Raw genomic sequence first — 20119 nt, 5'->3', positions numbered from 1 at the left:
TCCTTGATTTTTTTCCCCCTTTCCCTTCCTCCCTCCCTTCCTCCTCTCCTCCCTCCCACAGTCTTCAGTGTTTTGTTTAGCAGTTTGGCTTACCTTGAAACTTGGCATGAAAAGGAAAGACGGCAGCTCTTCTGTGGAGTAGATGGAGGGAAGGATAAGAAATAATCCACCGCCCGCATCTGAGTTTCCCGGTTCAGTTCCAGCGGCAGCAGCTTCCCTGCAAAAATCGCTTTGCTATTCGAGATAGCCAGCAGAGGGAATCGGAACTTTGCTTGCAGCAGGGGTTGAAGCAGCCTTTTTTTTTTTTTTTTCTTGGAGGAAATACTGCAGCCTTCTGGACTGCGTACGCTGCTCCCTGGAGAGGCTCTCTCGGTTCCACCCACCGGCTGGAAGGAGGGGAAGTGAATGAAAGGACAGGACGAGCCCCGATCACCATGTCACTCTGGGAGGGAGACAGCAGCAACTAAGCTGTGCAAGGTTTTTTTTTTTCCCCTTTTTCTTTTCCCCTTTCTTTTTCTTTCTTTTTTTCCCCTGTTTTCTTTTCCTTCTTTCTTTCTCTTTCTCTCTTTCTTTTTTTCCCCTTTTATTTGCTTTTTCTTTAAGGTGAGGAAAGAGACAAACAGGAGACAGGAAGCTGATCTGCAAGGATTCGGAGTTATGCTGAAAGGACTTTGATTTTTTTTTTTTTTTTTCCCTTTACAAACGCTGGCAATTGACATCACTACAGACAGCCTGGTAGGGAACAAACTGCCTCATCCGAAGTGGACCCTGGCAGCTGGGGGAAGGCAGACAAGATCTGGGGAAGCTGTGTGGATTTTTTTCCCCCTACCGATCCCCATCTCCTTTTTTTTTTTTTTTTTTGGTGTGTTTCTTTTTTATATTCTGGCTGTGTTGGAACTAGCGAGTGGTGGAAGACAGGAATCTCAGAAGCCTCATCAGTCATCGGGACTGTCAGGAATAGTGGTTTAAGAGGAAGCTCGGCCTGGGGCACTATACCCTGTCATCCAGTTCCCTGCCTCGGAGATAAAGATTCCAGCTACATGGGCAAACGCCTGGATCAGCCACAAATGTACCCCCAGTACACTTACTACTATCCTCATTATCTCCAAACCAAGGTATGGCTCGACCCACAGTCTGGCTTCAGTGTGGTATCCTCCTGCACTTGGGATGGGAAACAGGCATGTGAATTATTATTGAAGCCCCCGCCCCGTCACTTCTTCCTGCTTCTTTGAAATTAGTAACATACCAATGGAGGTAATGAGGCAGTGGAGACTAGAAGAAAGGAATTGTGGCTTTCTCTTTAAGGAGAGATAATAGTTTCACTGGAGTTCCTTTGTTGTTATTTGGCAGCGTGAATGTTCCTGGTATCTGTAAAGTCCTTTGCAGATGGGCAGGGCTGTTAGAAAGGAGATCCTAACAGTGATAAGCAGGCAAAAGAGTACAATTTTCGGGGCTTTTCCAGAGAGCTGTTCTTTGTTTGTGACTCTAAGAGGGTTTTTCCCACTGGATAGGATACACCAGGGTAGGGGTAACTCAAACTTTTAATCGCTGAGTATAGAATAAAAGAAGGTTATGGAAGGTCTAAGACAGTTAAGTAAAGTCTCTTGGAGTTTGTTCGGGTGTATTTTTTTACATTTGCCTTATGTTTTTTATTTCATATAGTGGATGACCAAGATGCTAGAAACTGAATTGTGGAGGTTTACAGTAGATGCTCTTGACTTTCAGGAGCTCTGTCTGTGTTGGCTGCCAGCAGAAGGCCGGGGTCGCGAAACGGGATGAAATGTAACTGATGGTAATTGGACGTGAATTGGTTAAATACTTCAGGCTTTAGTGTGTGCTCAGGTGATCGTTAGGGGGCCAGTGGCAAGCCCGTGGAACTGAGCAGTGGGCAGTGCCAGCTGTGAACTTTATCCTGCAGTTCACACATGAAGGGCTCTCAGGTGTGATATCACTGCTCCAATTTGTCAGTTAAATTGGACTTGATTTTTTTTTTGGGGGGGGGGGATGTCTGTAGAGTTCCCACCTTGAATGCATGGATTATATTTCTTTACAGATCATATTATTTTGTATTGCATTAACCAGACCCCACGGTCTTCTTAGTAGATAAATATGCGGAGAGTGCACAAGGCGTGCCTGAGTGATCTGGGCTGTCACCGGGACTGGATGATGTGATTAGGCTTTAGTAATTCATGCTGTAGTTATCTCTCATTTATTCTGTCTCATCAAACAATGCCTATTTGTGAACCAGACCAGGCTGCAGACTTTCAATATTATATTAAAGATGGTTGCTTTTTTTTTTTCCTTTCTTTTTCCATCGCTCTGTGATTTGCCCTGCCCCTCCAAGGTCGACTCACATTGCTTTTTTGCCTTTGTGAGCATTTAGTTTGTGCTGCTGCTGCTTAAATAGACCAGCCCTTCTGCTCCAGTGCCTTGAGTTTTAACTCTTTGGGGATTGGGAGGGGAACACCGCCTGCCTTCCTCGAGGAAATGGCAAAGCAAGGACAAGTTGAAAGGGGGAAATTTACGGTCATTTCTCATCCCCCAAAGAAACAAAAACAACAAAATCAAGGGTTGCATGAAAAATATCGGACATTCCATCCCTTTTACTCATTTGGCTAAATTTTTCCAAATGGTTCAAAATTCACACTCTCGCTTTGGTCCTTGTTTTCTACTAGGCAGTATATTTAGAAAAGACACTTTAGATCGAAATGAATGGAATAATTGCTTTCCTGCTTGGGATTTCTTTTAACCTATTCCTACCAGGATGTAATGTCATGCCCATTGTATTAAAGACACAGGACGCTGGATGAGCCCCACTGGTGGAAAGTGTGTGCGCGTGTGTGTGTGTGATTGTCATAAAGGGGAAAGTGGAGTGGTGAGGAGGAGAGGAGAGACTGAAAAATACAGAGGGAGTTTTTTTTTTAAAGCTGTTTTGGGATCCTATGTAGTTTAGTGTTGTGTAGACAGGCGGCATCTGGATCTTGTTACTTTCAAGCTAGTCAAAGCCATCAACTTCTGGAACATTTTTAAAGAAGTTAGACCCATTAGGAGACCTAAGCTGATATTGGGGTAATCAGATCAGGGTGGTAGGGAATAAAAGATCAGCTACTTCGGCTATCAGGGTAATTCCTATTGATTATTATGTTGTAAAATTTCGACAGTGCTGTGAAGTTGTCGAATATTGTTACAGCGGCTCTGAAATGACAGACATTAATAACATTCCTGGAAGCTGAGGCTGTGAACACGTGCCCTATTTTGAAACTCGGTCATACAAGAAATGGGAGGAAGGGTCAATGCGCAATTGTATTTTAAAAGGCGGAGAGTTTCTGACAGCATGAATACTATGTAAAAAAAGTACTGTCATGCCCCAGTATGTCGTGAAAACCAGTGGGTTATTTCAATACCACTTTTTGGCCTTTTTACACTTATATCTCAAAATATACCCTGTAATAATTTTGAAAGATCTACATTCTGCTTATATTTATTTGTAAGTCGAGGTGAATTCATAAAATCCACTGTGTTCTAGATTTAATCTTGTAGTTATAATTTTATTTTAAAATCTTATTTTAAATGATGCTGACATATAAAGAATACTTATGGTTGATATAATTAGAAATCTATGGTTGATAGTTATAGTCTGGTGATATTATATTCAACTCTAAATTCAGGTGATTTCTTTTCTACTAAGCCACAAAAGCTATTTGTTGACATTAGTTTTGGGTGGAAAATCTTCATGGGATTTTAAAGAACTGTAATGTCTGTTGTATTCATTCAGAAAATGCAAAACTCCTGAACCTTCTCATTCTGCTTAAATATGTGTGTCAGGTACAGTTGCTATTTTCTTACGATAAAACGAAGTGAAAATAAGATTTTGAAATAAATGCAAATGTTCTTCAGGTGTAATTAAAGTTTTAAAAAAGCTTGGGGCACTTCCCCGCCTTCTCTGCTCCTCTCATTTTCCGTTACGTTAAAGGCAATCTCTTAACTTTGTTGCTTAAACATTTTAAACATAGAAATAAGATATTTATGTTTTTGTCCCTTTGAATATTTTTTCCAGAGGCTTAAAATGTTTTATTAGAAAAATTCACTTGTAAGTTCTATAAAATGGAAACTCAGTGACTGACTTGTAGCTATACCTTGTAGCAATATTGTCAAATATGCTTACTCTGCCAGACCTCACATTAAAAGTTGCCATTTGTTAATTTTCCTTTTGATCAATTTTTTTCCTACCGAGAGAAGCAATTTCAAAAAGTGAGTGTTGCTTTTGATTAAGAAGTAATGAAGATATCTTGGTGACATTTCATGATATTTAAATAAGAGACATAACTGGATTAAACAGCATGAGTTTCATTTAAAGAAATTTGCTGTTGGGAATCCACCCAGAATAATCAGCAGGTTTTAGAGACAGGGGATCAAAAAAATTGTTCATTAGCTTAGTGATAATTTACATAATGATGTTTGATTGAGTTGTAACCTAATATTTCTCAAGAATTTTGTCACTGCCCATTCAAAGCAACCAACCTGTTGCTTTTTTAATTTTGAGATCCAGGATGAATTTCAGGCTGATTTGAGGTTTTTTGGGGGTAGGGTGAGGGTCGGGGGTATTCTTGGAAAAGCAAACTAGTTAAACTACAAAAGCTAAAAGAGTCAAACATGGTCACAGCCTGGTGAATTGCTATTTTGCAGATGAGAAGTGATATTTCTCTCCTATGTATGTGATAGTTGGAAAACTTTAATTGTCTTCATAAAAACTTCAAAATCTGTCAGAGCACACTCAGCAAACTTGTCTGTCTTCCTACTAGTTGACTATGTTTCTACCAATCCCAGGGCACAGATTCTAATCATATTGCCCTTACCGGAAGATCTTGAAGCAAAGGCTTCAGACTCTGGGACCCTGACAGAGTTTCTCTGGCTGGTGATACTAAGATTGTGTTCAGAGCCTGGTGTGAAGTTGGGGTCAGGTGTAAGGAGTGATTCATCAACAGCACACTGATTTCAGGCTGAATTTCCAACCATCTGCAGCCTGGACTGCCGCCCGTCTCCAAAAGTCTAGCTGGAGCCCAGTGGATTGTGCCATAGAAAGAGCAAACACTTGAGAACAACAGTAGGGCTGAGGAGAAGCAAACGAAGACAGAGACTCCTGGGGGGCAAAGGCTGTTCTTAAAGATGTGCATGTACAGATCCTTCAAAAACAAAACAACCCTTTAACACACTTCTTGCACATGAAAATGTAGAAAATCTTGCCGAGGGAGGGAAGGAGTTTAGAATTTCCTTAGTACTTCCTGCCCAGATTTGCATTGATAGCCAGAGTTGGTAACTTGCCAGTTTTAGAACAGCCTTGAAAACTCCCAAGTTCTGTTTGCCTTTGAAAGGCTGAAACATACAAAACTGGTTTTCTAAAAATCTTTCAGCAGTTGAAGTTTTAGGTGCAATTCCAAATATTTCTTTCGCTTCAGGATGTAATACGATAGCATGAAACTATGATAAATCTTGCTTTTCTCATTTTAGAATGTACACAATTTTAATTGTGTCTGATTAGAAAAACAGAAACAAGAGGCCACCCTTCCTTTTTAGTTGTTTTTCTTCCTCCTTCCATCCCCCCCAAATCTTTATCATCATTGAGATTGCCTTATCATTTCTGTAATGTACTCATTGTTTTCACAGCACTGAGTTTAGTGCCTACGGAAACGTAGAAATGTAAAAGGTTCAGAATTTTTCCTCCAGGATAATTCCAAACTTCAGCAAAACACCACGTATATTTCTTTTAACAGCATCTTTCTAACACATTTTTCTTTCACTTTCTCTCAATTTGGAAAAAGAGTAACAATGATAACTTGAGATTATTTGCATGAAGTAATAAAATCTATCTGAGCGTTGGAGGTCGGGGCGATGGGAGGAAAGGAGGCAAAAGAAGAGAAGGAAGGATGTTAAGTTCATCCCAGGTCTTTCTGGCTCCAAGAATTCTGGAATGCTTCATTTTTGCACTAATATGATTTTTACACAATTCTTTTTGACATTATCAGTCTTTTTGGCAGAGAGAGGGCTCTGTCACCATTATGCGTACGCCAAATTCTAAGAAAACCACTCTTTCCCTTTAAAAAAAAATCTTTTTTAGTGTTGGACTTCTTATTCAGAGTAAATGGTTGATGTTTATCCAAAACTGGCCTCGAGTACTACATTAAAATTGTGTTTTGTAACAGTCTCATAAGCCACAGCTGTATGTGATTAAATAGTGTAATATCAAAAGCATGTGAGAATAGACATTTTTATGCTATAGCTGTTGCACAGCGAGGCTGCAGATGGACCTGAAGGGAGACCAAGGGCAAAAATATATTCATGCGTGGCTGAGGAGATACTTGGCTACTTTTTTCAATAGTTGGAAACATGCTGAACTATTTCGGATAGAATTAAACAAATATACATTCTTACAGTGAAAACTGAAGTGTAATACCAATTTTTCTTTCATTTTGTTGTTTTTTTAAAAACTATTTATTTATTTATTTTATTGTCATTCAAGTACAGCTGTCTCTATTCCCCCCTCACCCATCCCTGCCTCCCACCCATGATCCTACCCCTTTTGCCTTTGTCTGTGTGTCCTTTCTACGTGCTCCTTGATGACTGAAGTGCCATGTAATTAGAAAACACGTAGTTACTGAATGGGTCTGAAACCAGTGCAAGGAGAAAGATTAGAATTATTCCCATGGAGCACACATTCAAAGAGCAAACGCAAATTTGTCATTGCTCTTTTGAAATTATAGAAGTTTTTCTTCCCTGGTTTTTACTTTCTGCGGAACTATTGTAAGAAAACATTCAGACCAGGCGTCCCTAATGAAAAAAGTGATAATCTAAATCAGGAACTTAGAGCAAAGTGGGCAGCAGTACGATTCTTTATGAAGATATTTGAAAATATGATTATCATTTTTTTATGAATAGTGTTCTTTTTTGGTTTTTGGCCAGTGTTAAAAATTGCGTAGTTATACAAGGAGACACAACCTTTGCTTCTATTTATTTGGCAAGGACGTCACAGTAAAGAGGTTTCTATTTCTTATGGGAAGTTTTAACTACAATTTCTTAAAAAATAATATTTGTTCATGTAATCTGTAATCTTTAGCTTTTTAGATATTGTAAACCTATAGGACTAATAAATATGAATGATAAATACTAATACATTTTCATGAATAAGTCATTGTTTTAGTGTCTTGAAAAAGCCTATGGAATTGACTATTGATTTTCAGATTTTAGGCACTCAAAAAGCAGTTTTTTGAAAAAAAAAAAGAGGGGTGGGCACAAGCAAGTTGAAGCTTGTTTGTGTTTTTAATTTTTCTTTTGCATGTTGATATTGACAGAAAATTCACTCATATTTCAAATGCTTGTTTTTCCACGCAGATTTATTAGTCAGGAAATGTTTACCACGTGGAATATCTGGATAAAGTTTTGTAATTCAGAACATCCATCTCTAGCAGACATCAAATTTCCAGAGTATGGATAATAAATGATAAGACGTGGACTCTGTTCTCCTTTGGGGAAACTCTCTGATTTGTGTGTCGATGAAGTGGTTTCTAGCCGGGTTCTCTAAGCTCTCTTCTAGGCTTCCCATTTGTGAGTCTCCCTTGGAGACCCAGGAGCCGGCTTTGATAGATTAGTGGTGTAGGGAGATGACCTTCATTTTGTGCCACTGATGAGTTTTTGCTCGGGTCCCCAATGCTTTTTGCAGAGCAGATCAAATACTGCTCTGTGGACTCTGGTGATCTGACAAATTTTACAGTCTGTATCCTTCCCCCCATCTGAATCTGGTGCACCCAGAGAAACACATCTGTCACCTGAGAGCGGGTGCAGAGCAGTTCCCAGGGGCGGGACACAGAGACAGGCATCATTTAGTCATTATCCTCGCTGACTGTGTTGTGGTGCTAAGTTTGCTCTTTGAGCTGGTAATGTTAGGGCCTCCCCCCAAATTTATCATGGCAGTGCGGTGCTTACTTTTCCTCATTTAACTTTCTTTGTACAGATGGTATAATTGCTGAATATGCATATGTTTGGCTAAGTCAGTTGAGATAATAAAGGAAACAGGTTTGTCTCATTAAGATCTTGACAACCCTAGTTTTATGAATGAATCTAGGACTTGTGTAAATATGGAAATACAGTTGATAGATGAGATACTGTTTTAACTGGAGTTTGCAAAAGCTTCAGATTCCTGAATTTCTTTATAGTAGCCTCTGGAGCATGGGAAAGAAATGCTATAGTAATCGTGGTATATGCTTTTGTAGGAAGAAAAATAGTAACTTCTACAGGACATACCGCACAAGATTCCTCTTTTTCTTGCTAGGTCCCATTCTGGTTCTCCCCAATACCCGTGTTAGCTGAATTAATGAAAGTAAACAGAACCTGGAATTTGGCTGTTAGAAATCACAAACAAATAGAAAAAATAGGCTATATACACAGTCAAAGCAACTATGATAATGCCCTTTCCTGTTGTGTGAAAAGTAAAGCATAATGGAAGAAAAAGAAATCTTAGGGTATTCTAATTATTAGTAGTAATCACTTTAGTAACTGATTTTTAATTTGTTTTAGAATTAATTTTTGTATTATTATTTTGTAGGGTTAAGAAGTTTGTAGATACGGCACTCAGTATGGTAAAAGCAAATGATCTTTTGGTTATCTCTTTCTTAGGATAGTTTTCAAGATGAATATGGATCATGCCTAGCACTTAATGATGATTTTTGAGTAGTCTTCCTATTTTTATCTAGTGTACTGCTGTCTATTTATCTTAGTTAATTTGCTGATTGATGACAATTTAATGAAAAGGAAAATGGAAAACAGGATGCTAACTATCTGATTTTCTGGAACTGGTTAAGATAGCTTAAAAGCTTTTCGTATTTATGCGAGTTATATTTGAAGCTTTTACCGATGTCTGTTAACTCTCATGTTGCCCCTTTTAGAACGTATCATTCACTCAAATTGAATGGTGGCACCCTGAAGATAATGCTAAGGTAGCCTAAAATTCAAGCAAATATACTTGTGAACTCCCCAATACTTTTGAGTGAAGGAACTATTTGAAGAAGTATGTACAAAGCTTGGAATAAAATTTTAGAGATTGTTTTCCAGGATACCACACACACACACACACACACACACACATTCCAATGGTATGTTTAATTTTTTTGTAAGAGATGAGAATAACGCTTAGTTTCTGACTTGGCACTAATCCCCTGGAGGATTGTGGCAGATCCTGGATCCAACTTTCGCTCTTGGCTTTCACCCCTTAGGTCTCTTGTCCTTTGTTGGGCACATCACATCATACTGTACTTTTAGACACAAGGATGTTGTGTTTTAATCTAAGGTAGGCAGGGAATTTTGAAAACAATAAAATTTGGATAATTTTTCTCAGTTTATTCCAAAAAGTTAACCAATGCCCTTGAACTTTATTATTTGACTGTTAAGCCAACTTGACTTCATGTTAGCGATGGGAAGTTTTCCCTTTCTGGCTTGTTCTTGTATTTAACTTTGTTGATAAGCTACAAAATGATAAGAAAGGAGTCAGAACTAGTAGATCAATGAACATGGAAGGGTTTTCCCGCAATTTTAGTGGCTTCCTTTAATAATGGGAGAAGTGAATGGTCATTGTTGAAGCCTCTTTATTTTCTGGATATACTTGGAGGCCCCCATCCTGTTCAAGTGCACTCAGATTTCACGTATCAAATTAGGGTTCTTTTTTTGCACTGAAATATTGAAAGAGTTTTTATAATTTTGCTGCAAAACTGTCTGAGTGCAAGTAAATTTATTTGTGTGTGCCTGTGAATTTGGGGCCGTCATCTTGCATATAGGTTCTTGCAAAGTGAAAAAATATGCAATCTACAGGTCTTCTTGAGGTACGAAGAAAGGTTATCAGGGAACTAAGTGTAACAATGAATAGAGTCGCCAGTGCATTATGTTTTGTAGGTATGCAAACAAATGTTTATTAATTTATGTTCCACGGTTTTCATTTTAGTTTGGAGGCAATGTATTTTTCTCATCGCGTCCCCGTTTCTGTGAAACCCCGAAGCAGTCAGAGGCCCTAAAAAGCTGGCCATCTCTCTACCTATTGAGGCCTTTTGGCCTTTGACATATCTCTGTATTTTAGTAATCCCAAATTTCCGGGGCGGAGCATGTGGTAGAACAGCAGAGCATATCGGAAAATGTCATTAACATTCTTTGGCTAAACTCTGTCAAAAGCAGACACATTGGATTGACCTTTGGCAGCCAAAGCAACTGAGAGTTCCCGATCTGAGTGCCAGGTTCACAGAATTTTTTCATTGTGCAACTGTTGGAATTGTTTACCAATTGGAAAGAAAAAGAGGTTGAATGTAACAGGTGTTTCCCTGGGCTCCCAGCTTGGGGGTGCAAGCAGCAGGCAAGTCAATGGCACAATGTTTATTTCATGGCCTGATCTTTCTAAATCCTCCTGTCTCTAAATCTAAGTTGGGTCATGGGCTTATTACATGTGTTAAAACTGCTACCTCCACCTGATCCTCAGTGTCCGTGGTTATTCACCAGGGATAACTTCTCTTGGTATCCAGAGGTCCTCCTCAGCCCCACAGAATCTGTGTGTCTCTTCACGAGCACATGTCTGCATATGTATGTACACTTGAACCAGACTCACCATTACTCTCAGAGTATTTGGGCATCTGGAGCATACCACGTTCCAGCCCTAAGCCAAGCATGATGGCTTTCTTCACTTTCATTGTTATCCCAGTTATTCAAGAAATTCAGGACCCTGGGTCCAAAGCATGGTCATCTCCTTGGATCTTAACCAAGGAGTTTTCTCTGACTCTCTAGCTCCATGCCCAGCTCATATCTAAAAATTCACTCCTTCCCCCTCATCTTAGAGGGATAATTCTCATAGTAGCCCTATATTTTGATTCCCCATCTAATTGCCCATTTTTTTCCTCCCAGCCCTCTAGCCAGATTTCACTGATTTTCATCCGCAGGTTCAATGCATCATCTTTGACTTCTCTCTCTCATACATAAAACATACACACACTCACACACACACACACACTTCTGGAAATTTCAGTGGTTCTGATTTTCTCAAAGGCTAACAGACCACAGAGATGTATGGAGGAGCAAAGTGGCCTTAAGGAGACATATATCTGTTCTTTTCAGTTTTAATACAATTATTTTTCCTGGTAATTGATATCAAAAGAGAAGAGTCTTGCCAAAATAAGGATGACTAATAATTTTTACTTATTTTCAAAAGTGTAGTAGCTTTCTGTGATTGAAAATATATTGATACTATATTATGCAAGTTAGATATTTAGTCTTTTTCCTGTTACTCTTCATAACATCCTTTAGAAATATTGATAGATTGATTCTAATTCCCCCCCCTCAAAATTTCACAATAATTATTTATACTGTTGATATTCTCATGATCCTCAAACTTTTAGTAATGAGCTTGTCAATAGCATGGTGGGTAAAATAATACAGTTTTCCAGTTTTAATTAGCAAGTGATTTGTGAGAAACACCCCAAAAGATAAAGCAAAGAGAAAAAGTAAAAAGGTTATCAAGTCTTACTCTACTTTTGAAGGATGCTAAGGGTATCAGGCAGGTCTTAATCTACTTTTGAAAATTTCTGGAATTTGACTTTTTGTTTTTCTTTCCAATGCAAAGGTTAAGAGCTGTTTGGCAAGGAGTAGATAGTTTACAGATTGAAGACCTGTCATTGGGAAAAAGTATAACGTGAATATAAAACTTGATATGGACGGAGGCATCATATAGTTGAAGCTTTTGGTGTCTTGTAAAAAGAAATCAATGCTTCTGAGGACAGGGTAGTGCTTTGTTTGGTTTAGTCCCGTGCCAGAGCACTCAGTCACTCCAGCACTTGCTTTCGTCGTTCTGGTTTACCCATCACTAGTTCCTGGGGACCACCTGGACAAGAGCATCATGATGCTTTTCACTGGAAGTGGCAGTTTTTCAGAATGTCTTTGGAATCTAATTTTGATACGTACTTTGGAATTTCCGCCTATGAAAGGTTCACATAAAATTCACATAAGCTCAAAAATATAATCCTAAGTGAAGCTATATTGTTCTGTGTAAAAAGGATCTAGCTTTGAAAAGGAGAACCAATGGCATAAGTTATAAAACCAGCAAAGCTGTATTGGCAGGAGAAGCACATGGTGCAAGGCACTGCCTAGACTGCAGTGATGCCTGAGGGCCACTAATGTGCCTAGGGACCCGTGGAGCCATGGAATTGAGAATGTGTGTGCAGTTGTCATTAACACTCTGGACTCTCAGCACATGCATATATTAGAGTGTGGGACATCGTGAAAGAGAGTCTAGATTTCAACGTGGTTATTGAGAAGTTTAAGTCAATAGAGGTCCAAGAAAGTGAGCTATTAATGTTGTTATTTATGGCCCATCTGTTTTACCAGGTTCATGTTACACTCCATCCTTATTTCATTTAGAATGGCTGTTCGAAGTGACCTTGATTTTCCATTGCATCTTCTCTATCTCCCTGCCTTTCCTGGACTGTCCTTCCTGGGGAACTAATTCTTTTCTTTCTGTGTCACATCTTCTATTCCCCTTCTTCTTTCTTGTTCATCCCTCTTTCTCCTGTCCTCAAGTTTTCTTCTATGGATTTTACTTCTTTTTCTCCTCCCCTTTAGCTCCTAAACATCTGCTTCCTCTTTTTTGTTCTCGTAGCTTGCACCCCCCTCTTAACGTTTTAGTTATTGCTTTTTACTTTTTCATTTCTTTTCAAGGTGGAGAGAGATTGGGTTTCAACTTTCTTCTTTTTTTTTCCTTTGTTGTCATGTTTATTTTTTTGGCTCTTTGAACATACTTTACTCATCAGGATCAGATTTGTGTCAGGGTTATTCTGCAAATCCCCTGAAGGTCTGTACCTCAGGGTCTTCATTTTTAATGCCCTGCACTGTCCAGTAGAATGCCTGATGCAGACTGAGTGTGTAATGCAAGGTTTTCTGAATGCATAATCTCTTTTGTTCTGCGTACCTCATGCATTACTACATCGCGAAAGTCAATGGTTTTGAAACTAGAGTTGTTTAAGGTCACCTTCACCTCTGTGATGCTTTATGTCAAAAGTCATTTGGTGTATCTTTCTTTACAGGTACAATTGATGCACTATCTCTCTGTCTTACCTCCCCCCCTCCGCCCCTGCCCCCCAAATTAGTGGACTACTGGGCTAGGTACCTTAGGACTATTGGCTGGAGTTGGGTTACATCTCTAGCTAATGGGATACACTATGATAGCAGAAGGTGAGACAAATCAGAAACTGCAATAGAATGAGGAGAGGAAAGGAAAGAACAGAAAAGAAAAACTGCCACAGTGTTGCATTCCAAGATACTGGCAAGAGCTCAGGAAAGCATGCCAACTCAGGGAGGGACAGAAGTGGATTTCAAAGACAGTCTAAGTAGCTAGTATTTGGAACTTGGGGATGAGAGTAAGCAAGTAGGTCAGGGCTGAATGGCAGTGGTGGTGGTTTGGAGGCCATTCCTGAGCAATTGCCAAGAATATCAGCTTGTATATGTGGCTTCCTTTCTTGGGTTGGCAGAGAGCTGGGCATATAAGGAAGTGAATTTAGTTTAAGGAGCTAGGAGATGGGTTGAGTGTTAGACCCACCTTTTTGTCTATTTTGCTTATTCAAGATCTAAGATCTTGAGTGGCATAGTAATATGTGATCTACCTATGCCATGTAACGGTACACAGCAATACTGACATGGATTTTATTCACTCAAAATCTTGAAAGGCAACTTCAAGTTCATGTGAGCATGGCAAAACTTCTATTTCAGAAAGATGATTCTATACAGTTTCCCTGTACAATTAACTAAGCAGGTATAAAGATATGTCTAAAGTAATTATAGATGATAAAAGATGGGATTCTGATGTTAACTTCAAAGTCTTTCTCACTAAGGAATGTATGAAAACAATAACCCAGTTGTGGCTAAGGAAACACATTGTGGTTTTGGTTTGGTGCCTCTTGATTTTTCCAAGTTGTACTGATTCTTTTATGTTTGTTCCCTTATGTTTGCATTGTTTTCTCTATTATGTTCTTTTTCTTTTGCATCAAAGTTCTTCTTATTACCATTTGTAGAAAATATAATTTATATATGTAATTCCACAACATTTAGTAAGTTTTTCTAATGCAAAGCCATCCATACTTATTGCATGTAGTAAAACAATTCAAGATATGCAATGGATATATTGAAGATATATATTGAATACATATTGCATATGAAAATATTAATAATCTTCTTGAGCACACCACATCATTCTGTCAAGATCTTTCATAAATACCAATATTAATAACAAAATTGTGTGTCCTGTTACATTTTGTTATGGTCATGCAAACATACAATCAGATCTATGGCATATGAGATCATACTAAATAAGTTATTTTGCTCCCTTTTTTAATGAAAAGGATACTTTGTGAATTCTCACCAGGGCTGTAGGCATACATGCTTTTTTATTTTTATTGTCAGAGGAATTGTTTCTAGTGTGTTTGCACCATGTTTTATGCAAGCATTGCCTGTGGATGGGCATGGATTGTTTTTGACATTGTTTTCCATTGTAAATAATGCTATAATGTATGCACACAGTACTCATTTCAATGTTGAAAATTGAATCAAGATATTCTAAGCAGATTTGCTTCTTTTTAAATGCTGGGAAAAATGCCTCGCTGAGCTTCCTATTACACAAGCATTGACATCTCCCCTTGGATTCCTAACTGGGAGATACAGTGTCTGGCTGGATTCACTTGCCCCTTCATGTTTTGGTTCGAAGGGCAATAGTCTTCTACTTTTGAGGTCTGAGCTGAAAGGGAGCACCTCACATTTGGCAGAAGCAGCAAAGACTCACAAAGTCACTTTGTGACTCCATCTTTGGGATCCCAGCAGATGCTTGGGGTCTGTGGTGCTCCCATGTCATTGCTTCTCACCCATTTCATGGGGGTGCACTGACGTTCCAGTGGGTTTCCTTTGTCACTTCATGTTCCAAGTTGAAAGAGCAGCAACTGGCAAGGACAGCTTTAGGACACCCAAATCTTTCTGATTGTTTGGAATCCCACTGAGGTATTTTTGTCCTGGATTAAAAGTTTTGTCCCAAGGGTTTGGACATTCAAATTTTTCTTTTTCCACTATTATCTTGAGAATACTGAAAACCTGCATTTTGTGAAAACTCTCATCTGTTGAACTTGTTTGGTACCACCTGACCATAGGGGCAGACATTAATTGAGCTGAAAAAAGTGACTCTCTGAAAACCAATGGACCTAGATAAAATCTGATTGTATTTCTTTTCATCCTCCCTGCTTATCCTGTTTCTCACTATCCATATCAGTTTTAATTCAAGTCAAAACATGGAAATGAAAAGAATAAAACAAAAGTTTACCTACAGAAGGTGTTAGGCTGCACAGATACAGAAACATTTACTAGCTAAGGTCTGTCTAGAAGACAGTAGATCATCAAGGCTCAACAGTTTGCTCTTTCTATAAGAAAAATGAGACCAAGGACACGTAATTCTAACAACACTTAATTATCTTTCACATAATCACATTTTGTAGAACTTACATTTTTCAAAGTTTGATGGCTGTGTTCCATGTCCTTCTTTGGTGATGCAGGGAGTTTCCCTAAACATGAACTTGCGAGGGTATTTTTTTTTTTACTTTGATGTGTGTGAAATGGGATAGGGGCCTTAGCTCAACTCACCAGCGCCAACTTAGCATTTTCTCTTTTCACAACCACACTACTCACCATTTCCCCCATGCTTAAACATCAATAGTGTATTACACATCACATATATTTACTCTAAGTAGAATCACTGAATTGAGTAATTAGTTTAAAAAATATTTTACTGTGTATGCTATCACAGTGGTCCCACTTTTCCTCCTTGTGCCCCCCTCCATCCAGCACCCCCCCACAGGCAATCCCCACACTGTTGTCCATGTCTGTGGGTCATGCCTATGTGCTCTTTGAGTGAAAGAAGGTAAGTAGAATTATTTTAACAAAGTCAGGAAAAGGAGTTTACTAATCAGACATGAAAACAGCACTTTGGCTAGGTAAAGGGACTCTGACTGTGCTAGGATTGGTGGTCGGAAGCACGTTTTTTTTTTTTTTATTGTAGAAATTGCTTTGATACCATTTCCCCAGGGTTTCCTTACCTTTTCATATTTCAGTTTCCTGCCATTTCTTCCCAGCCCAAGAATATTTAGTTATTTGATCAGCATACCTTGACAATCAATATTAGTTGAGTACTAACGTTCTACAAAGAATGCCAATATATTAACATATTATGATGATAAAATATAAATAAGAACCATCAACTCCAGGAGATTATTATTAGTGATAATGGTCAGAGATGGTGACTGAGGGGCCTGTAATTGACTTAGTACGTGAATATGATAGAGCACCAATCGGTGTGATAATGTAGATCAATGCTCTTCATTGAAACGTTTTTCTGAGCTTCCATTATGTTTCCCTGGCATCCATCTCTGCAATCAGCTGGACTGAAGTCACGTACAGCACTTTGCTCTCAATATTTCTTATACTCCTACATGAGTTTTTTTATTGTTTTGTTTTGGAAAGCAATGCAAGTCTGTCTCAGCATTCCGTAGAACTCTCACCTTGCAGGCCAACAGGAGTCTGTTGGGAAATTGTCTGGGTTACATTGTTATATTTCACTGTACTTGCACTTTCCCCACTTAAGTTCCCGGGATGCCTTTTGCCCCCTAAAGTAACTAAATTAGAGGAGGTCAGAAGTGTCACCCTTGCAGCCAGTTTATCCAGTATCAGCTCTAGCTTTCCTAGAGCTAATTCTCACAGTTAACACTGTTTTGCGTGAGGCCAGCACTGGCTCCGGGTATGGTGTTGGGTTTTAACTAAATAATTTCCCAGGCTGTTCAATTGGGGAAATGAAGGAATTAAGTTTTGTGTTGTTTTCTCCAGCTTACATTGAGTTTTCAGATATCTTTCAAACTTGCTCACATGTGGCATTGTTGAACTTTAATGTTACCCTTTAGTTAAACTTCTTCCAACTGCAGCAGCTACCCTCACCAAACTCTTCATCCTCAAAACACAAGCGTCATCTCAAAGGTCTTCGAGCTGTGTGAACCTCAGTACTTACCCAGCATAGAGGAGGTACTTCGTAAATATCAACTGGCTATAGGAAGCTGCTGTTTTGTATCCGCAGCTTTAATAACACTTTCTGATAAATACCCTTTAGATAATGAACCAGCATTTCTTCCCTTTGTTGCCTGCCATTAGGTCTAAGGAAAAGAATCCTCACCTCCTTCTTTGTTGGGTTCTCAGTCCTTACAGCAATGGCTTGAACATAGTGAGTGCTAGTCAGTGTCTACTGACTGAAGGATTGATAGTTGCTCTCTAAACATCCTTTAGTTGACTTTATACACTTCAGAAACATTTAATAAAACCTATTTCGTACTTCCCCTTTGTTCATTTTACCATTTCATTTATACCCTTTTGATTTCAGGATAGTATTTCACTTTCAATTTCAAAGATACAAATAACTAGGAGAAATACAAAGGCACTCAAAGTGTTTGACATTTTTCCCCTGTAATGCAATTGCTTGCTTCTTGCTTATGCACATGTTTACTGTGAAGCCAACATTGACTTAGCAAGAAAACAAGTAACAGAGAGCATTGCCTTTTCCCATAGAGTTGTATGTGTTTGGAGACATTTGGGGAAATAAAAAATAAGGTTTTTCAGTGTTTGTGCACTATTGAATTATTATATCTTTTAGGCCAGTACATGCTCATTTATATCAGATTCTGTAGTGATTAAGAAGGGATTTGGAACTTGGAATTTTAAAATGTATCAATCAGTGCATGTTTGGGAGGTCTCCTTGAGGTCAGCGCTGAGTGGTGTGGACAAGACTGAAGGAGGTTATCATGTGATTCTTGGACTCCAGAAGTTGGTAATTTATTTGAGGAAGCAGAAATGACACATGGAACAAAGTGGGACAATTAAACGCTACGTTGTGTGACGGTGACTGGAAGGGAGGAGAAGGGATAAGGCTGTTTGGGTGAGAAGAAAAGAGCCTTTGGTCATCGTTGAGGCAGGCAAAAGGATTGGACGCGCTGGTTAAGTTGGGGAAAATGCGAGGGTATTCCTGCTGCAATAGGAGCAGAAACATACCACAGGCCTGAAGAGGGAATTATGCCGAGACAGGATCGTGAGAAGACAGACTTAGCTGAACCAGAGAACCAGTGTGTAGCCACTACTGAAAGGCCTTAAGAGGTCAGGAAAGAAAAAAAGTGACTAATTATTTAATCTTTGTGCAGGGAGTGGTTTTCTATGCTTCATTCCAAAGGCATAAACTATAAACGAGGAAAATGATTGAAAATGTTTTATTGTTCTTATGAAATTCCCACGTTTTGACTAAAGGATTATTTATAAATCTTCATCTAGCAAAACTCAACCACGATGTAAGCTAAACACCAAATACATTCTTATTAAAAGAAGGATTTTCAGCATAACATTACAAAGGTTTGAAACTCTAGATATAAAAATATGCTCCTAGTACAAGTAGGGAAAGAAAAAAAAGGAAGCCACTCTAATAATAATAGGGACAAAAATTTAAAATGTAGAAGTAGCACTAGCTAACAAGCACTCAAATGCAGATCACTAATAATCAAAGAAAGAACAGTGAGATAGTATTTTCATCTGCTTGATGTTTAAAATAAACATTTCTTAATGACTAGGTGAGATTGAAGTAGATATGGAAACAGCCGCTCCCACACGATGTTCATGTGCAGAAAGCTAGCAGATAGGGAGAGTTTGCATTCAGTTTGAAAGAAGGTTAGGAAACTTTAAAAATATTTGTGCCTTTTATACATCAAGTTTGGTGCTAGAGATATCTGCTAAGGGGTTAAAGATTGTATGCACAAGGGTGCTGGTTATAGCACTGCTTTTTAATAGAGAAGATTGTAAGTAACCTGAAGTTTCATCAGTAGGGAGTAGATCCAGTAAAGGATTTCATATTTTTTAAAAGATTTTATTTATTTATTTTTAGAGAGGAAAGGGAGAGAGAAAGAGAGAAAGAGAGAGAGAGAGAGAGAGAGAGAGACATCAATGTGTGGTTGCTGGGAGCCATGGCCTGCAACCTAGGCATGTACCCTGACTGGGAATCGAACCTGCAATGCCTGGTTCACAGCCCGCGTTCAATCCACTGAGCTATGCCAGCCAGGGCAGGATTTCATATTTTTTTTTTTAAGATTTCATTTATTTATTTTTAGAGAGGGAGATAGAGAGAGAGAAACATCAATGTGTGGTTGCTGGAGGTCATGGCTTGCAACCCAGGCATGTACCCTGACTGGGAATCGAAACTGCAACACTTTGGTTTGCAGCCCACGCTCAATCCACTGAGCTATGCCAGCCAGGGTGGATTTCATATCTTTACAAAGAACTATTATGCAGCCATGAAATCAATGAAGGCAAATATACTGACTACGGAAACTGACATATTGTAAGGTTAGGAAAAGCTATAAAACAATGCTATAATATGTGTCTGAATTTGTCTTTAAAAATCTGCGCGTGTGTGTGTTTATGCTTATGTTCATGTTTGTTTCTAGAAAAACATAGAAAAGTTTTTGTCTGGGTTTTTGGAATCATAGATATTTTTAGATGCCTTTGAGTATGAACTGATGATCGTTGCAAATAATTAACACTGGAAGTGAAGTTCTTTCCAAAAAATAATAATAATAGGTTAAGAGGAAGCAGGCAAACACATAAGGATCTTGATGCAGTTAGTAGAAGAATCCCATTACGAGTTGTTTAAATGAGAGAGAGGAATATACACAAGAAAGGAGCACCTTGCATTGATTACTGGTATTCTACAAGATGCAGCAGAGCAGAAAGGTGATATTTAGGAGGTCAAGCTAAACCTGGGTGAGCAATAGGGAAACACGAAACATCTGGGCCGGGGAAGGGCCAGTGTGCCGTAGCACGCCAAGACTGGCGATAGGCGCCTGGGAATGATCTGAACATGAAGATGACGATGCATTTTCAAGCATGACGACTTTGAGGTGACAATGGGACACCAGATGATGTGGTTTAAGGCAAAATGGAAGAAAGAGCTGAAACAAGCTGTGAATCCAACGGCAGAAACAGGAACTTA

At 38.9% G+C, this 20119-nt stretch overlaps 1 protein-coding gene across 9 annotated transcripts in view; it reads left to right on the top strand.

Annotated features, from left to right (window-relative positions):
• The first annotated feature begins 428 nt into the window (after positions 1–428).
• The window catches only part of RBMS3 (RNA binding motif single stranded interacting protein 3), a 623271-nt gene continuing 603580 nt past the window's right edge, over positions 429–20119 (top strand). For 5 of the 9 annotated variants that reach the window (XM_036031513.1, XM_028518003.2, XM_028518000.2 and 2 more), the window contains exon 1: positions 541–1115. In XM_036031513.1, coding sequence (XP_035887406.1) covers positions 1041–1115 — 75 coding nt within the window. In that variant the 5' untranslated portion in view covers positions 541–1040. Of the gene's footprint in view, positions 1116–20119 lie in introns of all 9 variants that reach the window. The other 4 variants (XM_036031512.1, XM_036031515.1, XM_036031514.1 and 1 more) reach the window with 4 other exon arrangements.

The sequence above is a fragment of the Phyllostomus discolor genome, chromosome 7 (genome assembly GCF_004126475.2).
Source record: "Phyllostomus discolor isolate MPI-MPIP mPhyDis1 chromosome 7, mPhyDis1.pri.v3, whole genome shotgun sequence".
Taxonomy (NCBI): domain Eukaryota; kingdom Metazoa; phylum Chordata; class Mammalia; order Chiroptera; family Phyllostomidae; genus Phyllostomus; species Phyllostomus discolor.
The sequence above is the reverse complement of the archived record's forward strand: the minus strand, read 5'-3'. Positions and strand labels throughout refer to the sequence as shown.